The sequence below is a fragment of the Abramis brama genome, assembly GCF_963993115.1.
Source record: "Abramis brama genome assembly, chromosome: 1".
In the NCBI taxonomy this organism is placed as follows: domain Eukaryota; kingdom Metazoa; phylum Chordata; class Actinopteri; order Cypriniformes; family Leuciscidae; genus Abramis; species Abramis brama.
Genome location: NC_139963.1, coordinates 22,443,790 through 22,464,952, shown reverse-complemented (window position 1 = coordinate 22,464,952; position 21,163 = coordinate 22,443,790). Strand labels below are relative to the sequence as shown.

At 38.5% G+C, this 21,163-nt stretch overlaps 1 protein-coding gene across 1 annotated transcript in view; it reads left to right on the top strand.

Moving 5' to 3' along the window:
- Window positions 1-7,566: 7,566 nt before the first annotated feature.
- The window catches only part of ppp1r9ba (protein phosphatase 1, regulatory subunit 9Ba), a 45,671-nt gene continuing 32,074 nt past the window's right edge, over window positions 7,567-21,163 (top strand). Inside the window, exons 1-2 of the mRNA XM_084127631.1 lie at window positions 7,567-7,701; window positions 9,481-10,884. Coding sequence (XP_083983757.1) covers window positions 9,538-10,884 — 1,347 coding nt within the window. The 5' untranslated portion in view covers window positions 7,567-7,701; window positions 9,481-9,537. The remainder of the gene's footprint in view (window positions 7,702-9,480; window positions 10,885-21,163) is intronic.

The window sequence follows — 21,163 nt, the reverse complement described above, 5'->3', positions numbered from 1 at the left end:
TGTTTGTCAGAAGTGATCTTGACTCGTCCCTGACTGCCCAATGGACTTGAATGAAGCACAGCTTGCACCTGTTACAGTTGTTTTTACTAAAAGGAAAGATTAAAGAAAATATCAGAAATGTCTGCTACTTTTTTTGGTGCTTTTTTCATGTTGTTGTTTTTGCTAAAGTAGTTTATTATACTACTGAGCAATCCATAACCAACAGGACATAAACTTAAGCAAAATAACTTAAAGTCAGCAGAAAGAAATACTGCATGTTCTGATGCTTGCGTGTACTAACCTTGTGCTGCCTTGAGTCGCTTATGTTGACAAAAATGCATCGTGAAATCATTGCACTCCAAGATGATCTGGATAATATTCCACCGATAATCCAAATGAACCATTGGTGAAAATTCAGATCAAGACTGGTTGTTGGTTGATGCTCCAAACGGCACATCTGTTGAAATCATCGGTCATCAGAGCTGTTGAGGATAATATAATCCGCAGAGAATTCCTTTGACTTGAAAGCTGAGAGAGATGTTGCTCTAAACATATTTAATGTTTTTAAGTATTTAAAAGTGGAGCTTTTTGTGGAGCTCAAACTGAGGAGAACCAATCTTTTGCTGCAGTGTGAAGTGAAATGCTAAAGGTGGTAGGTGGTGAAGGTGGTAGTCCTGTAGGACACAACAGGGCCATTGTACCGTAAGGTATGCGGGGGCTTCCGTAGTGGGGGGCTTGAATATCTAAACTGCTAACTGGATCCATGCACTCACTTTCACTTTTAAACACTGAAATGCTTTGTGGAAAGGGGAAAACTTTGCAAACCTAACTAAAGTTAAATAGTAGGCTTTATTTAAAGAGTAGCTAGCTAAAGATTATGATACAAATGTGTTGAATTCAGTATTGAACGATTGGGAGTGACTGTTGCATACATCTAAATTATTCATTAGTTCATACATCGAACAAAGTTTTAGTTCTAAATTCAGTTTTTAATCCCTAAATCATGTATGATAAATATTCAATTCCCAAAAAATTAGCATGTGGTGCACATACAATACATCTTACATAGTAAAAATATTTGTAAAAAGCATGAGTTAGTTTAGATGAGTAAGAAATGCATAAAGTTCTTTGAAATGGGAAAACTGGGCTTCATTCTTCACAAGCTACAGTGTTCTTTGTGCTCACAGGGCAAATAGAGTATGTTAGCTAGTGATATTAAATTATTAATACAGTGAGGACTAATTCAAGGCATTAGGTTATAGATCTGGGGGCCAGCTGCATAAACATATCCACTATGTTAAGACTGTGTGTTTTAAGAATTAGTCTGACCAACTAGCAGTTAACCAAAGGATAATCAGTCTTACTTTTCAGATCCAAATAAGACCAATCTACCTTTTATGTAACTGACCAGTCCTGAAAAGAAAAAATTTGGATGGCTAAATTTTTATGCAACTGAACACAGGAAGACTGTAGCCTACTCGTACTGGCTCCCTGCGCCCTCTATTGGATCAAGTAGCTACAGTAGCCTAGTCGATAATACAACAAAGTATTTTAATTACAATGAAAAAACTATTTAAACAGACAAAATATGTATGTAAGTTAATATGTAGGCTATGACATAAGCAGAACTCTTCCTAATTTCACTATGGTAACAGAAAAAAATGCTGCATCCTTTCAGGTAGCCTATAGGCTACCCTCCCAATAAATGGTCCAGCTAAAAGTATTTTATATATATATATATAAAAAAAAAAAAACAGATCCTCCATAAGACTTGAGAGCTTTGGTGATAACTGAGCAAATATTTAATTACAACAGTAGTAATTTCTCGCTAGAAATGACATAAAAAGCAAAAAACCGTTGGTCAAAGACGTATACAAACTGACCACAAACCGCAGATTTCACCAATCAATTTTTGAGTTTCAACCAAAATTTGAATAAAGATGATTCTCACCTGCTATGTTATGAAAGATATAACGGAATGAATTGATACACCATTTTACTTCATGCAATACACGTGGGTAAAATGGCCATAAATGAACGTTCACATTCAATACAAATACACTGTATCTAATTCGCATATTAATGTGTTCTTGAAGCAACATGTAATGAAAAAAGAAGTGTAATAATGGGAGTAATAATTGGCAACATTTTAATAACTAGATGTACCGCATGGCGGTAAAAAATATGACCGCCGCTCAGGCCTGCACTGGCTTTCCACAAAAATAAATGACGTGGAGCAATTTGGCTGTATTGCGTGTTTATGTATATACCTAAAAAAAGTAGTAGTATGTGCATGTCTGTCTGTGTGTGTATGTGTGTGTGTTTGTGTATGTGTGTGTCTGTGTGTGTGTGTGTGTGTGTGTCTGTGCGTGTACAGGGTTCTCAAGTTTTATCAAAAGCTTGGAGTGAGATCACATGCGGTTAAGGGAGGAGCCCTAATGGAGCCCCTCCCCCGCCTGTCCCCGCCCCCCAATTTTACCCATTGTTTATAATTAACCAGCACAAATTGAAATTATAATAATTGGTAAATCTGATAAATGACAGAGCAATTCATCACATCAAATATACTATTTAATGTTATATTTCAAATTACAAATATACAAAAATATAACAAATTGCTCCAAACAGTTTGGAAAAACAAATCTTTTTGCATTTTGAATGTGTCTCGTTGAAATGGTATAATGATTTATTGTGTGGTGGGACATTGTGAACAAATGACATATTAGAGTATTAAGGTGTGTGTTTGTGTTTGTGTGTGTGTGTACACAAGAGCAGGGCTGGACTGGGACAAAAAATCGGCCCTGGCATTTTGGCCCAGACTGGCCCACTATATGATCATAAACACCACCCATCTTTGCACGCCCTTAAAGGAGAAGTTCACTTTTAAAATGAAAATTCTGTCATCATATACTCACCCTCATGTTGTTTCAAACCTGTATGAATTTCTTTCTTCTGCTGAACAGAAAGGAAGATATTTAGAAGATTATCAGTAACCAGACAGTTTTTGGCTCCCATTGACTTCCATAGTATTTTTTTTCCTACTATGGAAGTCATTGGGACCCAAAAACGGTCTGGTTACTGATAATCTTCTAAATATCTTCTTTTCTGTTCATCAGAAGAAAGAAATTCATACAGGTTTGAAACAACATGAGGGTGAGTATATGATGACAGAATTTTCATTTTAAAAGTGAACTTCTCCTTTAAATATATGCATACCATCTCCTATTCCTTAAAACCACTAATGCCATGTAATGAGTGAGTATAGGAACGAGTGAGAGTTAGATGAAATAAGTAAAAAATTGACATTTATTAATACAGTTGAACTATACTCCACAGTGATGAATCCTAAAACAAGCTATAAGCTGCATTGGCATAGCAATACCCGTGTTTCTTACAGGATGTTTGGTAAAACTGTGGTGGTGGGACCTCGGTCCTTCTGGGGGGGGGGGGGGGGGGGGGGGGGGGGGGGGGGTTAAAATTTAAAATGCACACAATTAAAATTTTGTGCATTTTAATGTTAAATTCATCAATCTGGTGCACTTTGAGAGTTCAAAATTAAATTAAACAAAGAAAAATTGAAACCTCTTTTAGTTACAGTGTCTATTTACATTACACCTACTACATAATAATGTTATAATATTAATCCAATGACAGCAATAGCCATATTTTGTAAAAACAAATGCACTAAAAAATAAAGGAAACTTTCATAATTAGATTTGTACCTATTTCTATACTTGAAAGAGATAAGCACATGATCTTTTATTTTGACGCAAACTGCATCAAGCTTTTATTTTGGTGGAAAACATGGTTTACAAACGCCTCATTAAATTTCTAGTGAATTGCGGTAATCGTCAACTATGCAGATGTGGAAATAATCTGTAACTGGGTTATGGGTTCCTACACTCATGACATAGCCTAAGTGTTTTGAAAGTAGTTCTGCTTACCGCGGACTCTACACTCTCTCATCTCTCTCCTGATCCTCCTCACTATCATCATCATCACAGGAGCTGATGACGGGCAGAAAACATACTGTATATTTTGACACAGTTTACAGTGTCTGCTTTAAGGGCCTGTTTCTATTGTTTCACGCTATTTCTCTGCACATTCCTTGCGTTTCTTCTCCATCTCGCTGACTATTTTGACAGATACACACTGACACTGCAGCACGCTCGCTTACTCGTTTAAAGTTGTGATTGGGCCAGCCCAGTGTCAATCAAGAAAAGAACCAATGGGCCGCTGATCTACGTGTTTCATGGGCTGGTCTGTCAGAAAAAAAAAAAAACTAACGCTGACTTTTTTTGACCAATGCATTACACCAGCACAAACCCAGCGCGTTCGCGCGATGTTGTTGGTTACCTAGTAACGAACGTACGGTGCGTGTGCGTGCACACTTTGTGTCCGTGCGCCTCGTACACAACGTTATAAAGCTTGCAGGACAACTTGGTTGGCATTGCCTTTTTAGCGTGAGAAATACATGGTGTGGCGTGTGAGCGTGTGAACTGGTTGAATTGCGTGTGTCTCACGGCCAATGCGTGAGACTTGAGAACCCTGGCGTGTATGTATGCGTGCGTACATGTGTGTGCGCGTGTGTGTTTGTGTGTGTGTGTCTGTGCATGTGGATTTGTATGTGTGTGTATGGGTGTGTCTGTGCGTGTGGATGTCAGTGTGTGTGGATGCTTGCGTTTGTTTGTATTCCTGCATGTGTGTGTGTGTGACAGTATCATCCTAAACCAGCAACCCTTCGCTCAACACCACCATCTACAGGCCGATGAGTGTACAGTCACTAAATGTGCACATAAATGAATTTATTTTATACCCCCCCATGGATGAAATTCTACGAAACTTAGCATACCCCCAGAGGATGTCAAGTTAACCCGGGGCCCCCGGGGACCAAACGAAATTTTCCCGTAAAAGTCTAGTGGGGCTACATGCCCACCAAATTTCATGTTCCCCGGTGTTTCGGTGTCCCTGGTATCGTTGACGAAAAATTCAGTAGATGACGAAAAAAAAAAAAAAAAAAACTTTGACAATCCCTACATAATAATATCTAATATTTCATAAGAATATTGATGTATAATTTCTTTCCTTATTCACTTGCTGTGTCTCCCAAAATGCCTGATAAACATGATTTAAGTCCTGGTGTTCACTACAATCAATGCCCTGTTCTGTAACAGAAAGTCATATTTTGATTTGAAACCCCATAACGTTTTCCTGAGATGTTGGTTTATGAAAAGTAGTGCAATATATTATCATATTTCCATAAGAGTGCTACATTTAATCACTAAATTAATGTCACTCATTTTTAAAGACCAATGAGAAGTTATTGTCATGGTGAAACCTCGAAACATTTGGTTTATCTGAAAAGCCCTGAATGTGCTCTTTAAAACTGTGACATCTATGGTGTCAGAGAAATTTACTGAAGTATAATGTCCACTGCAGTTGACAAAAGTCTATTCCTGGGTCCCAGGAAGATATAGGTTATCGTGGCCACAAGATCATTTTGTGGAGGTAACAAACATCGGCAATGGCCACGTAAACAAACCTGCATGACCATAGCAACCTGGGTTCTAAATCTGCCTCAATGCAACTAGGGGGAACTGGACTATTTCTATATAACCAAATACCTAAGACACATTGATTCCTAAATCAGGGCATGAAATGTGGTAGCATATTGTTTGGAGTGATAACTGATTATATTTTTTTCTAGAAAATTAAACACAATCTACACAATTCATAACAATGTAGGCTAACTGCAAAACTGGAAAAGGTAAAAAAAAAAAAAGTACTATTATTTTGGCCAAATTTAATGGTAATCTAACATATTCTTTTGAATATCAATAATCTGCTTTACATACACTTACGTATACTCTAGCATGCTACCTTTTTCGTCATCAACTCCTGGGCTATTTACTCACCTATACAGGATAATAATGAACTGAGCAATGATGCATGTTTAGCAGTTCAGTACCCAGAGGTGGCACCCTGTGATCTGTTTGAGTCTGATCGATGTCAAACAAACAATAGCTAGTCTGATCCGATTTCAATGAACACACTCATGCATAAAAGCCCAGTGCAGGGGGAGTCTGTGTGTGTGTGTTATGTGAGTAGTGAGATTAGTATCAGAGGAAATATGGGTCACCATGGCAGGCAATGCAGTGGAGGTGTTGCTGGGGCAAACCACACATGTGTTAGCAAAGAGACTGGAACTGTCCCTGAGGAAGTCTCGATCATGCTGTCACCAGGAGTCACACTTCTCTACAGTATAACTTTGAATTAACCGTTTTCATGTAGGATATTCAGGTTTTCTATCTACAAAAAACTGATAATGTGGGTCATCGTCAATCCAAAATATTAAAGAAGTCATATTGTAGTCAAATATGGGTGTTTGTTGGCCACAGCTCATATCTCCCGTACATGATTCCTAGCCTACAAACAAGATTGTCACAGATGATCTGTCTATCTTTTGTGCCTGCAGTGTGCAACATCATGGGCTGAGTAAAAATCTTCTTTATCCCTTAATTCTAATTTCTTTGCAGCAGCGTGTCAAATTTCAATTCAAATGGAGCTGAAAAGGCTGTCCCACTTCATCTTCAGTCCATATTCAGAGCCCACAGACACGGTTTCCACAATCACAGAGTGAAAGTGTAACAAAGACTCCCCAGGGTGTGGGATTCCATACCGCTGTCCTGGCTACAGTCTGGACAATGGTTTGGGATATTCTGAACTTATAAAACTCCCCACACGATGTCGCTCTTTACACACCATCATTTGCCTATATACGATCAGAAAGAGGGCCAAATGTGGATGAAGTGTGTCTTTCTTATAGGCATTTGCAGTGGTTTGATTTAGAGATTCAAAGGATACAGTACAAATCTATCTATCTATCTATCTATCTATCTATCTATCTATCTATCTATCTATCTATCTATCTATCTATCTATCTATCTATCTGTCTGTCTGTCTGTCTGTCTGTCAGTCTGTTTGTATATCGTCAGAATGTAGCATATATTGGCAGGATTTGTCAGCAGTTTTCATTACATTGAAAGCATTTATAGTCCTGAAACAGAACATAAATAGGTCGAATTAAAGAATGATAAGAAATGGAAAATAAAATAAAGGAAGGGAACAAGGAAAAAATAAAATACAATAGGCTACAATAGGGCGAATTCACATTTATATGGAATATACCACATTGAAAGAAGTAGCCTATCTATTTATAGTCAGAAAAATAAAGAATATATAAAAATATTTAAATAAAGAAATACAGGAAAAGACCGAAAAAAGAGTTTATTAAAAAGGGATACAGCTAATATAGGCTACACATGGTTGCCTATGCTTTATATTGCTTATTTTCTTCTATTTGCTTACTGACTGTACTACTACTTTGTATGCCGCTGTTGTGTAGCCTATTATTGTTGTGCAAGTTACCGGTGTATATGTATCATATCATATTGTATTATACTTAAAAGGTTAAAATAACCTGCGATGCTGCTGTGTAGCCTACTTGCTGTGAGTTGGAGAGAAGGGCACAAGCGGGAAGAGAGAGAGAGAGAGAGAGAGAGAGAGAGAGAGAGAGAGAGAGAGGGAGGAGGGGGCATGCGCGTCACACGCTCGTGGGGGGAAATCAAGAGGGCGAAAACGGCTCGTGGACACAATGGATTTGCGAACCAATGGACTTTGCGTTGATTAAAGGACGGAGTCTTGATGAACACGAGAAACAAGGTACGTTCAGTTTTTGAGGAGAGCGCGGCACGTTGTATGTTGCTCTTTTCCTCGTTTTCTTTGATTCTAACGGTAGAACCGTTATTTGGACGGTAGAGGATGCAGGAAGTCGAGGCATCATTGCAGAGAGAGAGAGAGAGAGAGAGAGAGCGGCCCGCTCCGCAGGGTCCTAATGTGATGTTTTGACAGGCTGCAGTCTCAATCTCTTGACACTCCTTCAACACAATCAGCGGCGCAGAAAATATATATTTTACAGTTTACCATTTTAATCAGCGATTTGGTTTGTCTTGCACACTAGGAACCTCTCGATCTAAGCGAAATTAAAACGACAGCCGATGTTTCGGCGCCTGAAGGCTGGTTGTTTCATGCTGCCAAGATAAGTAATCTACTGGCATCAGCAGCAGCATGGGATCACAACAAAGCCTGTCTGTCCATGCCAGTATGCATGGTATTTCCCAAGGATTTGTGCACCGTTAAATATATATCAAATGACTTTAAATGGTCTCATGTTCTTGTGTCTCTGTTTACGGTTTCGTTCATGATCTGACTTCCTTTATCTGACAGAAAGATCAATTTGACGTCTACAGAGATCCAACCCTGTTGGAGCTGCGTTTGTAACATGGTAGCTGGCTTCTAGTTGGTCCTTTTCTTGTTCAACCTGAAAATTTTCTTTAAGATGGTTTGTTGCTGGTTTAAGATGATCTGTCATCTAATCACCATCTTAGGCCATCTATAAACGAGCTACCATGTTCCAAAGCACATCTGCCAGTCTTATTTAAATACTGTTGTCTACCAAAATGAATAGTTTATGTTTATGTTTATGAAAAGCTTTGAAAGCATTGTTATGTGAGATGTGGGCAATACTTGAAAGTACTTCTCAAAGAAATTAGAGTACGGAAGTGTTTCGCATCAGTGCGTAAACCGTTTCCTTTACAGTCTTTAATATTGTTCAAATTTGTAGCCTATGTATTGAGCCTGTATTTATTTATTTACTTATTTTTTTTATTTAAAAATGTTCTAAATGAAAAAATAGTCTTATATCTTCATTTACTCCTGTTTTAGTGCAATTTTAAGTTAACTCTAAAAGTAAGAAGTGTCTGAGAATGTGTCTTTTCTGGCTTTATGACCCTGGGACATCTGTGTGGTCCATGGTAGAGGTGTCAATGAATGCTAAAAAAAAAAAAAAAACATTATGGTACTAAACATGTAGGTGTTTGCACTGAGACTGTTTATGGTATTTGTGGCCCCTACCGAGTTATCAAACATATTTAGGCACTTAAACTACACTTAAAATGAATGAATGCCATTGCATTAGATGCAAAATATCAAACCAAAAAATGCAAAAAAAAAATATCAATAGAGGCCTCTCTTTTAACTTTTTACTTTATGTGGGTACTTGAGTTCTGTGAACAGGCCTAGCATAATTTGTCTGCAGATGCCACTTGGTTTAATATTTTACATCTACATTTTTTGATTTACCAGACGCTTTTAATCCAAATCCACTTACAAATGAGAAAAAATGTACAAATGACTTAGCTACAAAGCGATTTAGCCTAATTCATTCATCCCATAATTTTTTATCTAATAATACAATGAAGTTCACACATTTATACAGTAAGTGTGGATTTAGTGTTTAAAGGGCCACCCTTTATAGATTTATATTTCTGATAAAATATGTCATTTATTTTTGTCTTATTCATACTTTCTACTTTCTTCTCTTTTTTTTTGGCTGATGATGGACTGATCCTGATGGCTGCCTCTCCTTATTCATTCAATAAGGAGGAGAAGCAGAGGGCTATGCTGTTTCTGCTTGTCTTTACTGCTGTTTGATTAACCATGATGAAGACTGAACCCCCATCTGCAGCCAGCGGCAGCACTAGCACCACCCTTGTAGCAAGAAGTGCATCGCCGCACAGGAATGCCTATGAGGCTGGAATTCAATCTCTCAAGCCGGTAAAAGATTCCAGTGCTGCTAATGGGGAGGATGGGAAACCTCGACCACAGGGCCGGGGCCGCAGGTACGGCTCCAATGTGCACCGCATCAAGAACATGTTCATGCAGATGGGTTCTCCCGGGGATGAAGAGGATCCGTCGAAGGCCAAAGCCCCAGACCAGTCGATCCGACTGTCCCTTCCCAGAGCAAGCAGTCTAAATGAGAATGTGGATCACAGTGCACTGCTCAAACTCGGCGGGACTGTGTCAGAGCGGGTTAGCCGCTTCGATGGAAAGACTGACGGTAGCGGATCCCGTGGATCAACCACAGGCATCTCCAAGCTGCAGGAGACACGGAAGATATTTGAACAACGTCACATGCAGGAGAAGCAGGCAGCGACTAATCGAATCCTGTTAAAGAAAGAGCGGGCGTCAGGGTTCCAGGACAGTCGTCTGGACGTGGTGGTTCGCTTCAATGGCAGCACTGAGTCATTGGACAGGCTGGATGCAGGCGACTGTCCCGCAGATGCAGTGTCCCCTACGGTCAGCCAGCTGAGCGCAGTTTTTGAAAGAGTAGACCAGCGTAACAACCTTCACCGACCATCCTCAACCTCCCCGCTGCCTTCTACCCCGGCCAAGGTGGAAGAAATCAACTCCAAAGTCACCACCAGAAAGGCAAGAGCCTTCTCTCCAACAGGAAATCAAGAGGAGGGAGCTCAGCGCATAGACCAAGAACTTGCACCTGGGAGTCCGAAGAGTAGAACAAGCATCCAACCTGATGGACCCAATGGCAAACCATCCAAGGATGTGGCTTCTGACAGTGCTGGCACAGTTTTCGATACGTCCAGGTCAGAGGAGATCCAGAATGCATCCAGCAATGATTCCATACCAGGGGAGCATGCAGCACCGGATGCTGGGAGCAGACTGGTACAGGCGGATGTCCACGCCTCTCTGGAAAACGGGGAGGCCACCAGCAGCCATGAGCCCTCAGAACAAAGAGAGGAAATTGGACAGGCCTATGCTGAGGAGGAATCCCACAGAGAGGATATCTCAGAAGCAGATCTGGTGGACATCAGCGCATACAGCGGGATCGGAGAGGACTCTGGTGGAAGTCAGCTGGATGAAGATGAGGAGGCTGAGGAAGATGAGGCTTATGAACCAGAATCCAGCTCTTCAGAAATCCCTGGGTTGCCTGTAGAAGATGAACCACCCCCCAGCAGGAAGATTTGTTTCAGTACGAACCCCATCAAGGTAAGTGCCTAAAATGTGTGAAAGCAAGGACGCATTGTTTAATAAATTGAATGCATTCGCGATGCAGTGTACACCACCTTAAAAGCTGTGGGCACGGTTTCAATTTTAGGCTTTCTGTGGTAAATTATGATAGCTTGTAGCCACCATTTTGAATGAATAATGTGGATTGGCAGGGTTTGGAGTAGGAAAATAGAAGCTAGTCTTTGAAGATTGCATTTCTTTGGGGAATTACGCCTAAAAGTGTGTTTGTTATTGGTGTGACGCACAAGTAGTAGATGCCTTTGTCTCCTTAAATGTTCAGGCACAGATTCTCTAAGAAGGGAGGACTGCTTCACTGCTTGCAGAGTCATCACCGGGCACCGTCAGCATTTTGATAAAGAACACGCATGCCACTGGCCCTGCTGACGGCCCATTTCTGCTGGTTTAAGAGCTCTCTCTCGCTGGCTGTTTTCAGACTGCATGGTTAGTCAGGTGCTGCACAGTGTTCTTAGCATGAGAGTCACATGGTCGTGTTCCTCTGTGTTTTGGCGACTTTCACATCTGAATTTGTATTCTTGAGACAATGGCACATTCACATGATGACCAACACTATCAGAGCGCCATCGCTTCAAAGTGTTCATGAGCTCAACAAAGGGATAAGTTGTGTTTTGCGCTTTAAGACATGCAACCGCTACCAGAACGGTCAGGTACTTTGCTCTTCAGGTGCTAGATTCACTGTCTGCATGGGAATGGCTAGCTCCCAGTGAAGGCATACCGAAGGCATGCTGAATCTAAAGTGAATACTGTGTAATCTCACTGATGTCAATGGGATTTTATACCAGGGGGTTTGCCTTGTGTTGCAAAACTGTGGCCGTCACGGTCCCTTTTTGTTCCTAGTGTAGAGAAAACATACTTTAAAGCAGAACAACGATAACTACAGTAGCAAAAGAAATGCTTGAAATGTATAGCTTTTTTAACCTCATTTGACTGCATTTTGACCTTTTCATTGCAGATATTAAATAAAAACCAGGTTGGAACACCTGTAAACACCAGCTCTCCAAAGCCTGTTTGCTTGTCAAGTCTTGTTTACCCTATACAGAATTATTCCGTGTCTATCATCCATTTCATTCTTAAACATTCTCCCTTTTTTCACCATCTTCCTCTTTTTCCTCTCCCTTTTTTCTCTCAGCTAGACTAAAAGCTCTTGTATCTGTTGATCACAGCCTCATTAGTCCCTTCTACTCTGGTATCATTATTTTAACCTATATTTTAACCTAAAATATCAGAGGGTATTTTTATGTAATATTTGACTGCAAAGGGGTTTGGCTGACAAAGACATTTTGGGAATACCTGCAATAGATAATATCTTGATACTTAAATATAAAATCTGTAAGCAAACAGTGCTAGACATTGTGATACTAACTTTACATTTCACAGTCATTATTTGTCATCACTTTTAACCAACTGCTTCCAGTATCAATTTTAATGGATGAATGAAGTCAGTCTGACCACAGGTGTGGATGATCATTAACTATGAACATGTTCTTTTAACATTTGACTACCAGAAGGTGTGAGTCTTCAAAGCAGTTGTTTAATATTTTCACATTTGTTAAATGTTCTGACTGAATCTTTGTGCTAGCTAATGCACAGGCATTCATACATTTATAAAGTGTTTAAAGTGTCCAGATTTGGGACCACTGTATCTGTTTGTGAGGGAAAGGAATGAAAACAAAAACAAAATTTGTGTCCTATGTCTGCTGTTGCTTACATGTTAACATGTTACATGTTGTTGAATGTTTGCTTGCATGAATAGTTGATGGTTAGTGTTCACATCTAGTTCATAGAGTGGCCTTATTATAAAGTGTTTTGTGAGTCCAGAGTCGTGGACAGACTCTCTTATCCTCTCAAAGACACGAAGAGCTACAGCAATTTTAGAGCAGGGAGGTGGTTAACTCAGGGAGTGTCTTTTAGGTAGAAGTTGACTTTTGGAGGTGATCTAAGACTGGTACCAGTTCATTTCAGGAGTGAGAAGCTCTGGGTTTAGATGCGACCAGATCCTAAAACAGTGTAGAAAGTGAAAGGTTTACTTTATACATAACTTTAGGCGGGAAGAAAATCAGTACAGAGGAAGTGATATTCAAGTTTACTAGTCTCTGACTAATACTAGCCTATGGTGCATAGACAAACCATACACTATAAATTCAGTGTGTTACTTGGCATTTCTTTGTAATTATTTGTGAAATGTACTAGCAATTTCTGAATGAAAATTGTTTCCTATAGGTTTTTTTTTATTTATTTTTTAAGAAAATCCTACACGTTTCATTGTACTACAGTTTGCAACTACCCTACATCAAAGTATTCAAGTCAGTTTTTCAGGAAGAAGATATGCCAGAACAGTAATCCACCACAGCGTAACATTGCACTTATGTGTTGCTGTTTAACAGCAGGAATTAACTTGTATTTGGACTCATTGTCTCAGCTGGCATATGTGTGCTTTAGCAGCTCACAACCTCAACACATTGTGTCCATTCCTGCTGCTAAAAATAGTTGCGTTCTCTTCACTTTCACATAATCCAGAAAGTCTTACTCCCTGGCCCTGCACTACAGGTGGTGGAGCTGAAGGTAGCACTGATTCCAGGCAATAACACAGGGAATAATAGAGCTGTGTGTTGTCGTTGCCTTGCTGAATGAGGCCGTTATTATCAGGCTGCAGCAGGAAACTGACAAAAAAAGGAAATGCTGCCTTAAAGGGGCAGTACAGGTTTTTTTTAATGAGAGACTGAAACCCATTGATGCATCCGTTCGGTTGCCTCCTGCACAGAGGGATGTTGAGTTGCTTTTGTTAGAGCCAAACTATGCCTAAACGAATCTAGCATGGGATCATAGCTTAACACGCCATTTTTGTTCTCCTGGCAGAGCTGATGCATCATTCCACGGTATTTGGAGAATGATGTCAAGAGCTGCTGGGTAATAGGGCTGAGCTAGACAGTATATGTCACATATTTACAATATATTTTTTGGTTTTATTATTTGAATCATCACTTAAATGCTTTCAAATTATTCAATAATTATTTTTTGGTGCATATTATTACTGTTTTGGTGCATTTGAATAAAAATTATTAATTTAGTGAATAACAATGCTGAAAACATCTTGAAAACGTGTTTTTTTATTTTATTTTATTTTTTACTTCTTTCATTAAAAGATATTGAATCCCTTTAAGGAATTTCAGTCAGTGTTATTTTAGTTTTATTTATTTACTTTTATTGTTTTTATAAATATGTAGAATTAGCTTTTATTTTGTGTTTTGTTAGTCGTGTGCTTTGTCATTTTTATTAGTTTTTGTTTTTTTAATATCCTTAGTAGCTAATTTTTTTTTATTATGTTTTTTTTTTTTATTCGGAGTGTCTATTTACAATAAGTGCAAATAGCCCATCTTGTTGGCAGAGGTTATTTACACTAACTCCGCCCACTGACGTCTGGTTTGGCCAGACAAAATTACAGAAGACACTGGTTGACAACATTAGCAATAGTGTTGGGGTAAAGGGGTGTTTGCAGAAAGTTTTGACGCAAATCGACCCGAGTTCGAATCCACCTTTTGCTGAACTCGCTCTATTTCCTTTTCCCATCACATATCAAATCGGAAAGACATTTATTTTCAATTAACCCCCTGAGGTCGGCTATCGCGCTGGCGCGATAGGCTCGTTTTTTTCCTTATCAGTGCAAAAAAAAAATTAAAAAAATAATATTAATTTTTATCTTATATGCTTGTGTTATACATCAATCGATCCTGTTAAGTGTGTATTATTTTTGTGTATACTCACAATAAAAACAAAGTGTTTTTCGCTTTTCGCCAAATAAAGAAAAATAAACATGATGCGAGTTCTGCCTTCTCTCTGTCAGTGAAGTCCATTCTGAAACGCGTCCGAAAATGAACCATAACTCAGCGAATACTCAGTCAAACAGACATACAGACACACAGGCATGAAGCTTGAATTCTCTTCTTTTAAATGAAGTATTTTTTATAAAAAACAAATATTCTCTGTTTATGTAATCTTTATGAAAAGAGAGAGATGTCAGTCGTTCTCATCTCAGCTAATTATTTTTAATGTGACTCCGCCCACGGAGAGCGCGCGCTATTCAAACGCAAATGACTGAGGCGATCCGTGCAAACTGTGAACGCCCCCATTATATTAGCTCGAGAAAACACATCAAGCTTATACAGATCATTGTAATGGTTTACACCGTCTCGCAGCGCTGTGAGGAATAATAATAATAATGGAAAATGTACCTCAGAAGTGCTGGTATTTCGAGGAGCAGATGCAGCTGAGCTGAGGAATACTGTACGTTTTTTTCATTCTCAAGTGAATCGCGTTTCTGTGTGAATGAATGAACGGCAGAGATGCGCTGTTTACCACAGCTCGCACACTCGCGTTTCTGTGTGTGAATGAATGATCTGCTTTTAGCAAACTGTATTGCTATACTGAGATGAGTAAAATTCGACTGAAATATGTTGTAATAAAATGTATTTGTATAAGCAACGTATTAAACTGCAAATTAACATTTATATTCCTTATAATAAAAACGAAAGACCTATGTTACAGACATATGAAAGACAACATTTCATTGACTAGTTTTGGATAGATTATATATTTTTACTGTAAAATATCTGCCACCTCAAATAAGCTTTTGTTTGCCAATTTTTGCTTTTGTCAATGTAGGCTATATTCAAAAGTAATGAATCCTTAACTTTTAAATATGTATGATAAAATGTATACTTTAGTTTTTACAAAGAAAGATTACACTTGAATTGTTGTTGTAATTGTAACCTTTTTAATAAAAAAATATATATTTACAAGGTAGATGTAAACAAATGTTAAAAGGTAAATATAAGCCTTTTCTTTAAATAATTTTTATTGTGTTTTATTATTGACAAATTTGGGGAGAGGATACATATTCCAAAACTGAAAATACAGTATGAGAATTAACTGCACAATTACTAGACATGTTTTCCTTGGATATTATACAATTTGCAAGCACAATTTGTGGAAAAATAAAATAAAATTGAGATGCTTCCAACTGTGAACCAATGCTCTTGCATTCTTTCTTGTGGCTATAGGTGACACACCTGAATGAATGGCTCATTAAGTATGCGGGCCCCATTGTCTCCTCAGGTGTGAATCACTAAATATGCATGATGGTGTTGAATCGTTGACGCCCTTTGCGCATATTGCCTTTCCAAACAAAAAGTGTTTTACAAGATTTAAATCAATGTATTGTGTTATGTGAATGATTAGGCAGGATGATTTTCACATCGTTTTGAAGAAAAAACTCTAGGCAACGACATTAGTCAAAAGTCTTATTGACACATATTTAGTATGTGTTTTGTGGCCTTATTTCAGAAACAGGTTTTTAGTTTTTTCAATAACAATGCATAAACATTATTCTCTCAAAAATACAAACATGTACATGCACGTTGCTCACATATTATGGTAGCCCTGTTTGTGCTAAATATAGTGTAATTACACTTTTGCCATTAATATGTTTATAAGCAACTGAAAAAAGCACAAATGTCAGGGCATGTCAGAACATCTCAAGGACCCCAAAAACCCCTTAGACCCCAAAGGGTTAAAATGAAGAAAATATTCGAAAAGTGAAACTGAAGTTTCACTAACGTGACTAACTAACATGTGTTTAATAATAAAGTGTTTATTGGTTAGGTTTAGGTTTAGGGAGGGCTTTATTGTCCAAATAAGGCGACATCCATTTAATAATTGTAGTAAATATAATAATTTACACTCTATTTTATTATTGCACACCGTTTATTGTACAACAACACTGAGGTGCAAATACTATCTGCCACTATTTATAAGTATAACTACTATTTATCGCAAAGAAAATACTGCTATTTTTACATAGTGTAAATAGAATCTATCACTATTTTCATTGTGTAAATATTGCAAAGAAAATGCAGCTGTTTTCAGTTCACTTAGTGTAAATAGAATCTATTGCTATTTAAACACATTAAATAGCAGCTATCGCTAAGAAAATATGCTATTTACACTTAGTGCAAATAGCCGTTGCCTTATTTGTTCACAATTAGTAATTTTAGTTCTTTAATTTAAAATCAAATAACATTTATATTTTGTTTTATTTTATTTCAATTAACAAAATGCTTTTAATAGTTTTTGTTAACGATAATAACACTGTTTTCAGTACAAATACATAAAGACTGAATATAATCAAAAGGCTGAAAAATATAGAATTTTCTTTAGCTACAGTATATATATATATACTATATATATATATATATGTATATATATTGCTCAGCCCTATATGAAGTTTATATGCACGTTACATTGGCATATTAGAAACATCCAGCACAGCATGGTTTCTGTGTAATTAAATGTCATATACATGAGTTGTTTTGTCTGTTTTAGCCTTTGAGGTTACCAAACAGGCCAGTTAGTTTGCCAGAATACCCTCCAACCTTCCAATTAGAACGCTGATATATTGCGATCCACTCGTGTACATTGATTGGGAAAGACAGGCAGAGACATTGTTAGGCAAGCTGAATAATATACTGAAAAACGGGGTGAACTGCTTAAATCCTATAGAGGGCCTTTGGCTAGCTTTTAGGTGAGGTTATTGATTGATGTATGGCCTCATTTTGTTAAACAGTTCTTGCTGCCCATCCCCTCAGTCAGTGGCTGGCTAGTACTGCACACAGTCAGATCGTGGACGTACGATCTGTGGGCAAAAGGCTGTAAAGACTCTATGAAATACGTTAATTGCCTGGTGATTAAGGACCTCTTCATGTTCCGACCATTTTCTGGTTGTTTTTCTCAGTTAGGAAGTGAGAGCAAAAGCTTGTTTGTAGCTTTCGGTGACTGAACAGAACATCAAGACAGTTTTTTCTCTCTCTTTTTTAATTTTTTTTGTCTGGCATTTAACACAGTTTGCAATGATTCTTAGGGAAAAAATAGGGGCTTAAAGGTCCCATTGCATGAAAATTTCACTTATGAGGTTTTTTAACCTTAATATGAGTTTCCTTAGCCTGCCTATGGTCCCCCAGTGGCTAGACGTTTTGATGGGTGTAAACCAAGCCCTAGGTATTTTTGAGAAAATGAAAGCTCAGACGGGTGAATCTAGAAATCTTCCCCTTATGTCGTCATAAGGGGAAAGGTTACCTCCCCTTTCTCTGCTGGCCCGCCCATGAGAAAATGAGCTGCGCGGGCGCGATATTGGTTTTTCCTCGAGAGACATCATGGCTTGCAAACGAGCGAAGCATGGCAGTTGCTCAGTGTTTGGATGTACAAATGAACACAAAAGTATTTTTTTAGTTCCTTCATCCAAGCCTCTGAAGAACCAGTGGGTTATGTGAATTTCTGATGTGTAATTGTTCAAGTTCAGACAGATAATCTTTCTCTCAAAGTCGTTCAATACTGTTTATGCATCAGTAAATCAAGCCAGTGACTAAACGATCGACTTCACGTCGTTTCTCTTAGTAGGATGAAAATAATCTTACTTAAATTGTGATTAATGTATATACAGAAAGCGATCAAAGAACAATCCCTTTCCAATCGCCCAAGCTGTCAATCACACAGCGCGAGTTTATCTGGACACTTGCCAAAACTCGTTATGAAATCAATGATGCTGTTACGCTGCACGACGAAGCTCTTACTGTACTTACCTCATGTTTGCATTGGTGAAATCATTAATGAGAGTGCAGAAACTGCGTTGCAATGATAAGATCTTCATTCATGCGATCAACAGGCTGTCATCTGCTCAGTGCTCATCACTGCAACCTTTTATGTGATGGGAATAGATCTAAATACTTAAAAAACTTCTCTCGATTCGTTAATCCCGAATAGTAAAAACGTATAATAGCTGTAATACTAAAAGTTTTCGAGAGAGTTCCACATGTAATGCTAAATATTTCATATGCAAGCATGTCAGCCAATCACTGAAGTCTCACAGCAGACACGCCCCTTCAAACAGAGCGTTCAAATCAGAGGCTAAAATCAGGCTAGGAAATAGAGCATCACAGTCCCGCCCACAGCCGGTGCCGGAAGTAAGAATTCAATACAATTTCTCCATTGACAGTTGGGGTATAAGCCATAAAAACGTAACCATACATGGTAGACTTAAAACCAGCTACGGCTGTACTAAGCGATTGTATATGCTCATATAAACGCCAAAAGTTCATGGGGCACTAGCCTTGTTTTGAGATAAATTCCTTTTATTCGCGATGTCTTGTATAAGTACTTCATTACCCACAATCCCACAGTGATGCATCTGATTGGTGGAACTCATGTAACTGTCTGTTAAACCCCACGAAGGTCCGTGAAGACTGAAGATCATTAATAAAAAAATATATATATAAAAAAAACTTGTGTTGCGTTTTTGCACGGTAGACTTATCAGTGCAATCATGATCTCTTGGCTGCCATGATGGCTTTTTTCAAGGAGGAAAACAAAAGTGTTCAAATTGTGAAAACCACTTCAAATCAGGTCATGTAAGTTAGTTGAGTGTAACGTTAGCGTGTCCGAGGGTCAGCTTGTGGGTTTTGTAAGGGCCAGCATGAGGGACAAGACCTACAAAGTTGTGGTGAGTTTTGCAGGGAGGTTGGTAACGTTAGTTAGCATTATCGTTCACGTTAGCTAGGCTACTGTAGCCTTCATAGGGTATGAGTCATATCAAGCATTTTATGATGCCACTGTCAAAACAGTATTTAGCCTAGGCATACATGCATTTACTAAACATTTGTGTAATAATTCATGGCAAGTTAATAAACTGAATATGATGGTGGTCCAAGAGCGGCCCATGCATCAGACCGGTGGCGTGGTGCACTTTCTGGTTTGCTGACCATCACGTTTTAATTTTCACTTGTTGTGGATATTAAGACAATACATTAAATGTTATTAAAATTAAGGATGAACTATAACTTCATGAATAAAATGAGCATGGACCACAAGTGGGAAATTGTTGGAGTATATGTCAGCAACCTGCCCGTGGGCCGCTGAAACTGATGAGAAGAACGCCGCGGACCATCAGATCTGCACCCGTGAGCCGTGGTCCACCAGCCTTGCTATCCGACTCCCAGCCAGTCTTTTCATTTTCCTCCCACCCTCGCAGGCGGTTGGTCTAAGAGCGTGACCCGGCTACCAGCAGTTTCATAAACACGTCCACACACAACAAAACATGCTAGACATTACAAATAATTGTATAGTTATTGTTAACCGCTTTCACACACGCACACAATATAAAATACACTATGATAAATATAAAATTCAATACACAATAACTATATAAAACACTTTTATTTACACGATTACTACTGAAAGAACTGCTATTAACTGCACATTCACTACGATAAATGACCGGACTGGAGGAAAAAGTTCGTGTGGCCGTCGTCAGATTTGGAAGTCGCTCAAAAGGCAGGCTCTTTCGCGGTTGTGGCTTCAGTCGACTTCAGTGAGGCGCGGTGGTTTATGGGATGAGTAGTTCCTTCGCTCGGAAATGAATTATGTACACAGTCTTGTACCTTTGACTTTTTTTGGGATTTTCATTTTGGTTATCCTCAGACATGCTCTAAAACTCTTTAGATACGGATTTTCCAAAATGTCAGTGGGAGAAATGAATGGGAAATTTACTTCCGGCACCTAAGCGCTCTCGGGCTGTGGGCGGGACTGTGATGCTCTATATGCCTTTTATTTCTAAATTACAACAACTTTTGATTTTTACTACAGCTCATTGGATAATAGTATTCAAAAGGAAGCCTCTTTTGCATTTCAGATTGTGAATGATAGTATTGATGTGTTTAACGCCTCCAGGCCAAACCCAGACACCATATTTACAAGCCTTCCGGTGTAAAATGAGGTTAGACTGCTGCATCTATGTTTAACAGCAGTCAGGCAAATATGACTTGATGGCCAATATTCAAATCTGACTTTAATTAAAGAATTAAAGGTCAGCCAATATCCAGATGTGCACTTAATTGGATGTGACAAAGACAACTTTGTCATTGATGTTTTATATTTTCAGCATGTTGCTAGATTCAAGCCAATTTCTAGTATTTGAAGGAGTTAGGACGACATTTATCAGGGTTTTATTATCTTTTGCATTGCGCCATCTTGTGCTGCAGTAGTAACTGATTACATGTAATCTGTATAATGAAGTAATTGTAAATAATGAAGTACTTGTAATTAGATTATATTACATTTTAAAATGCTTGTAATCAGAGTACAGTTACTTTATTGATTAGCCTACATATTATTCACATTCTTTCACAAACCCCAT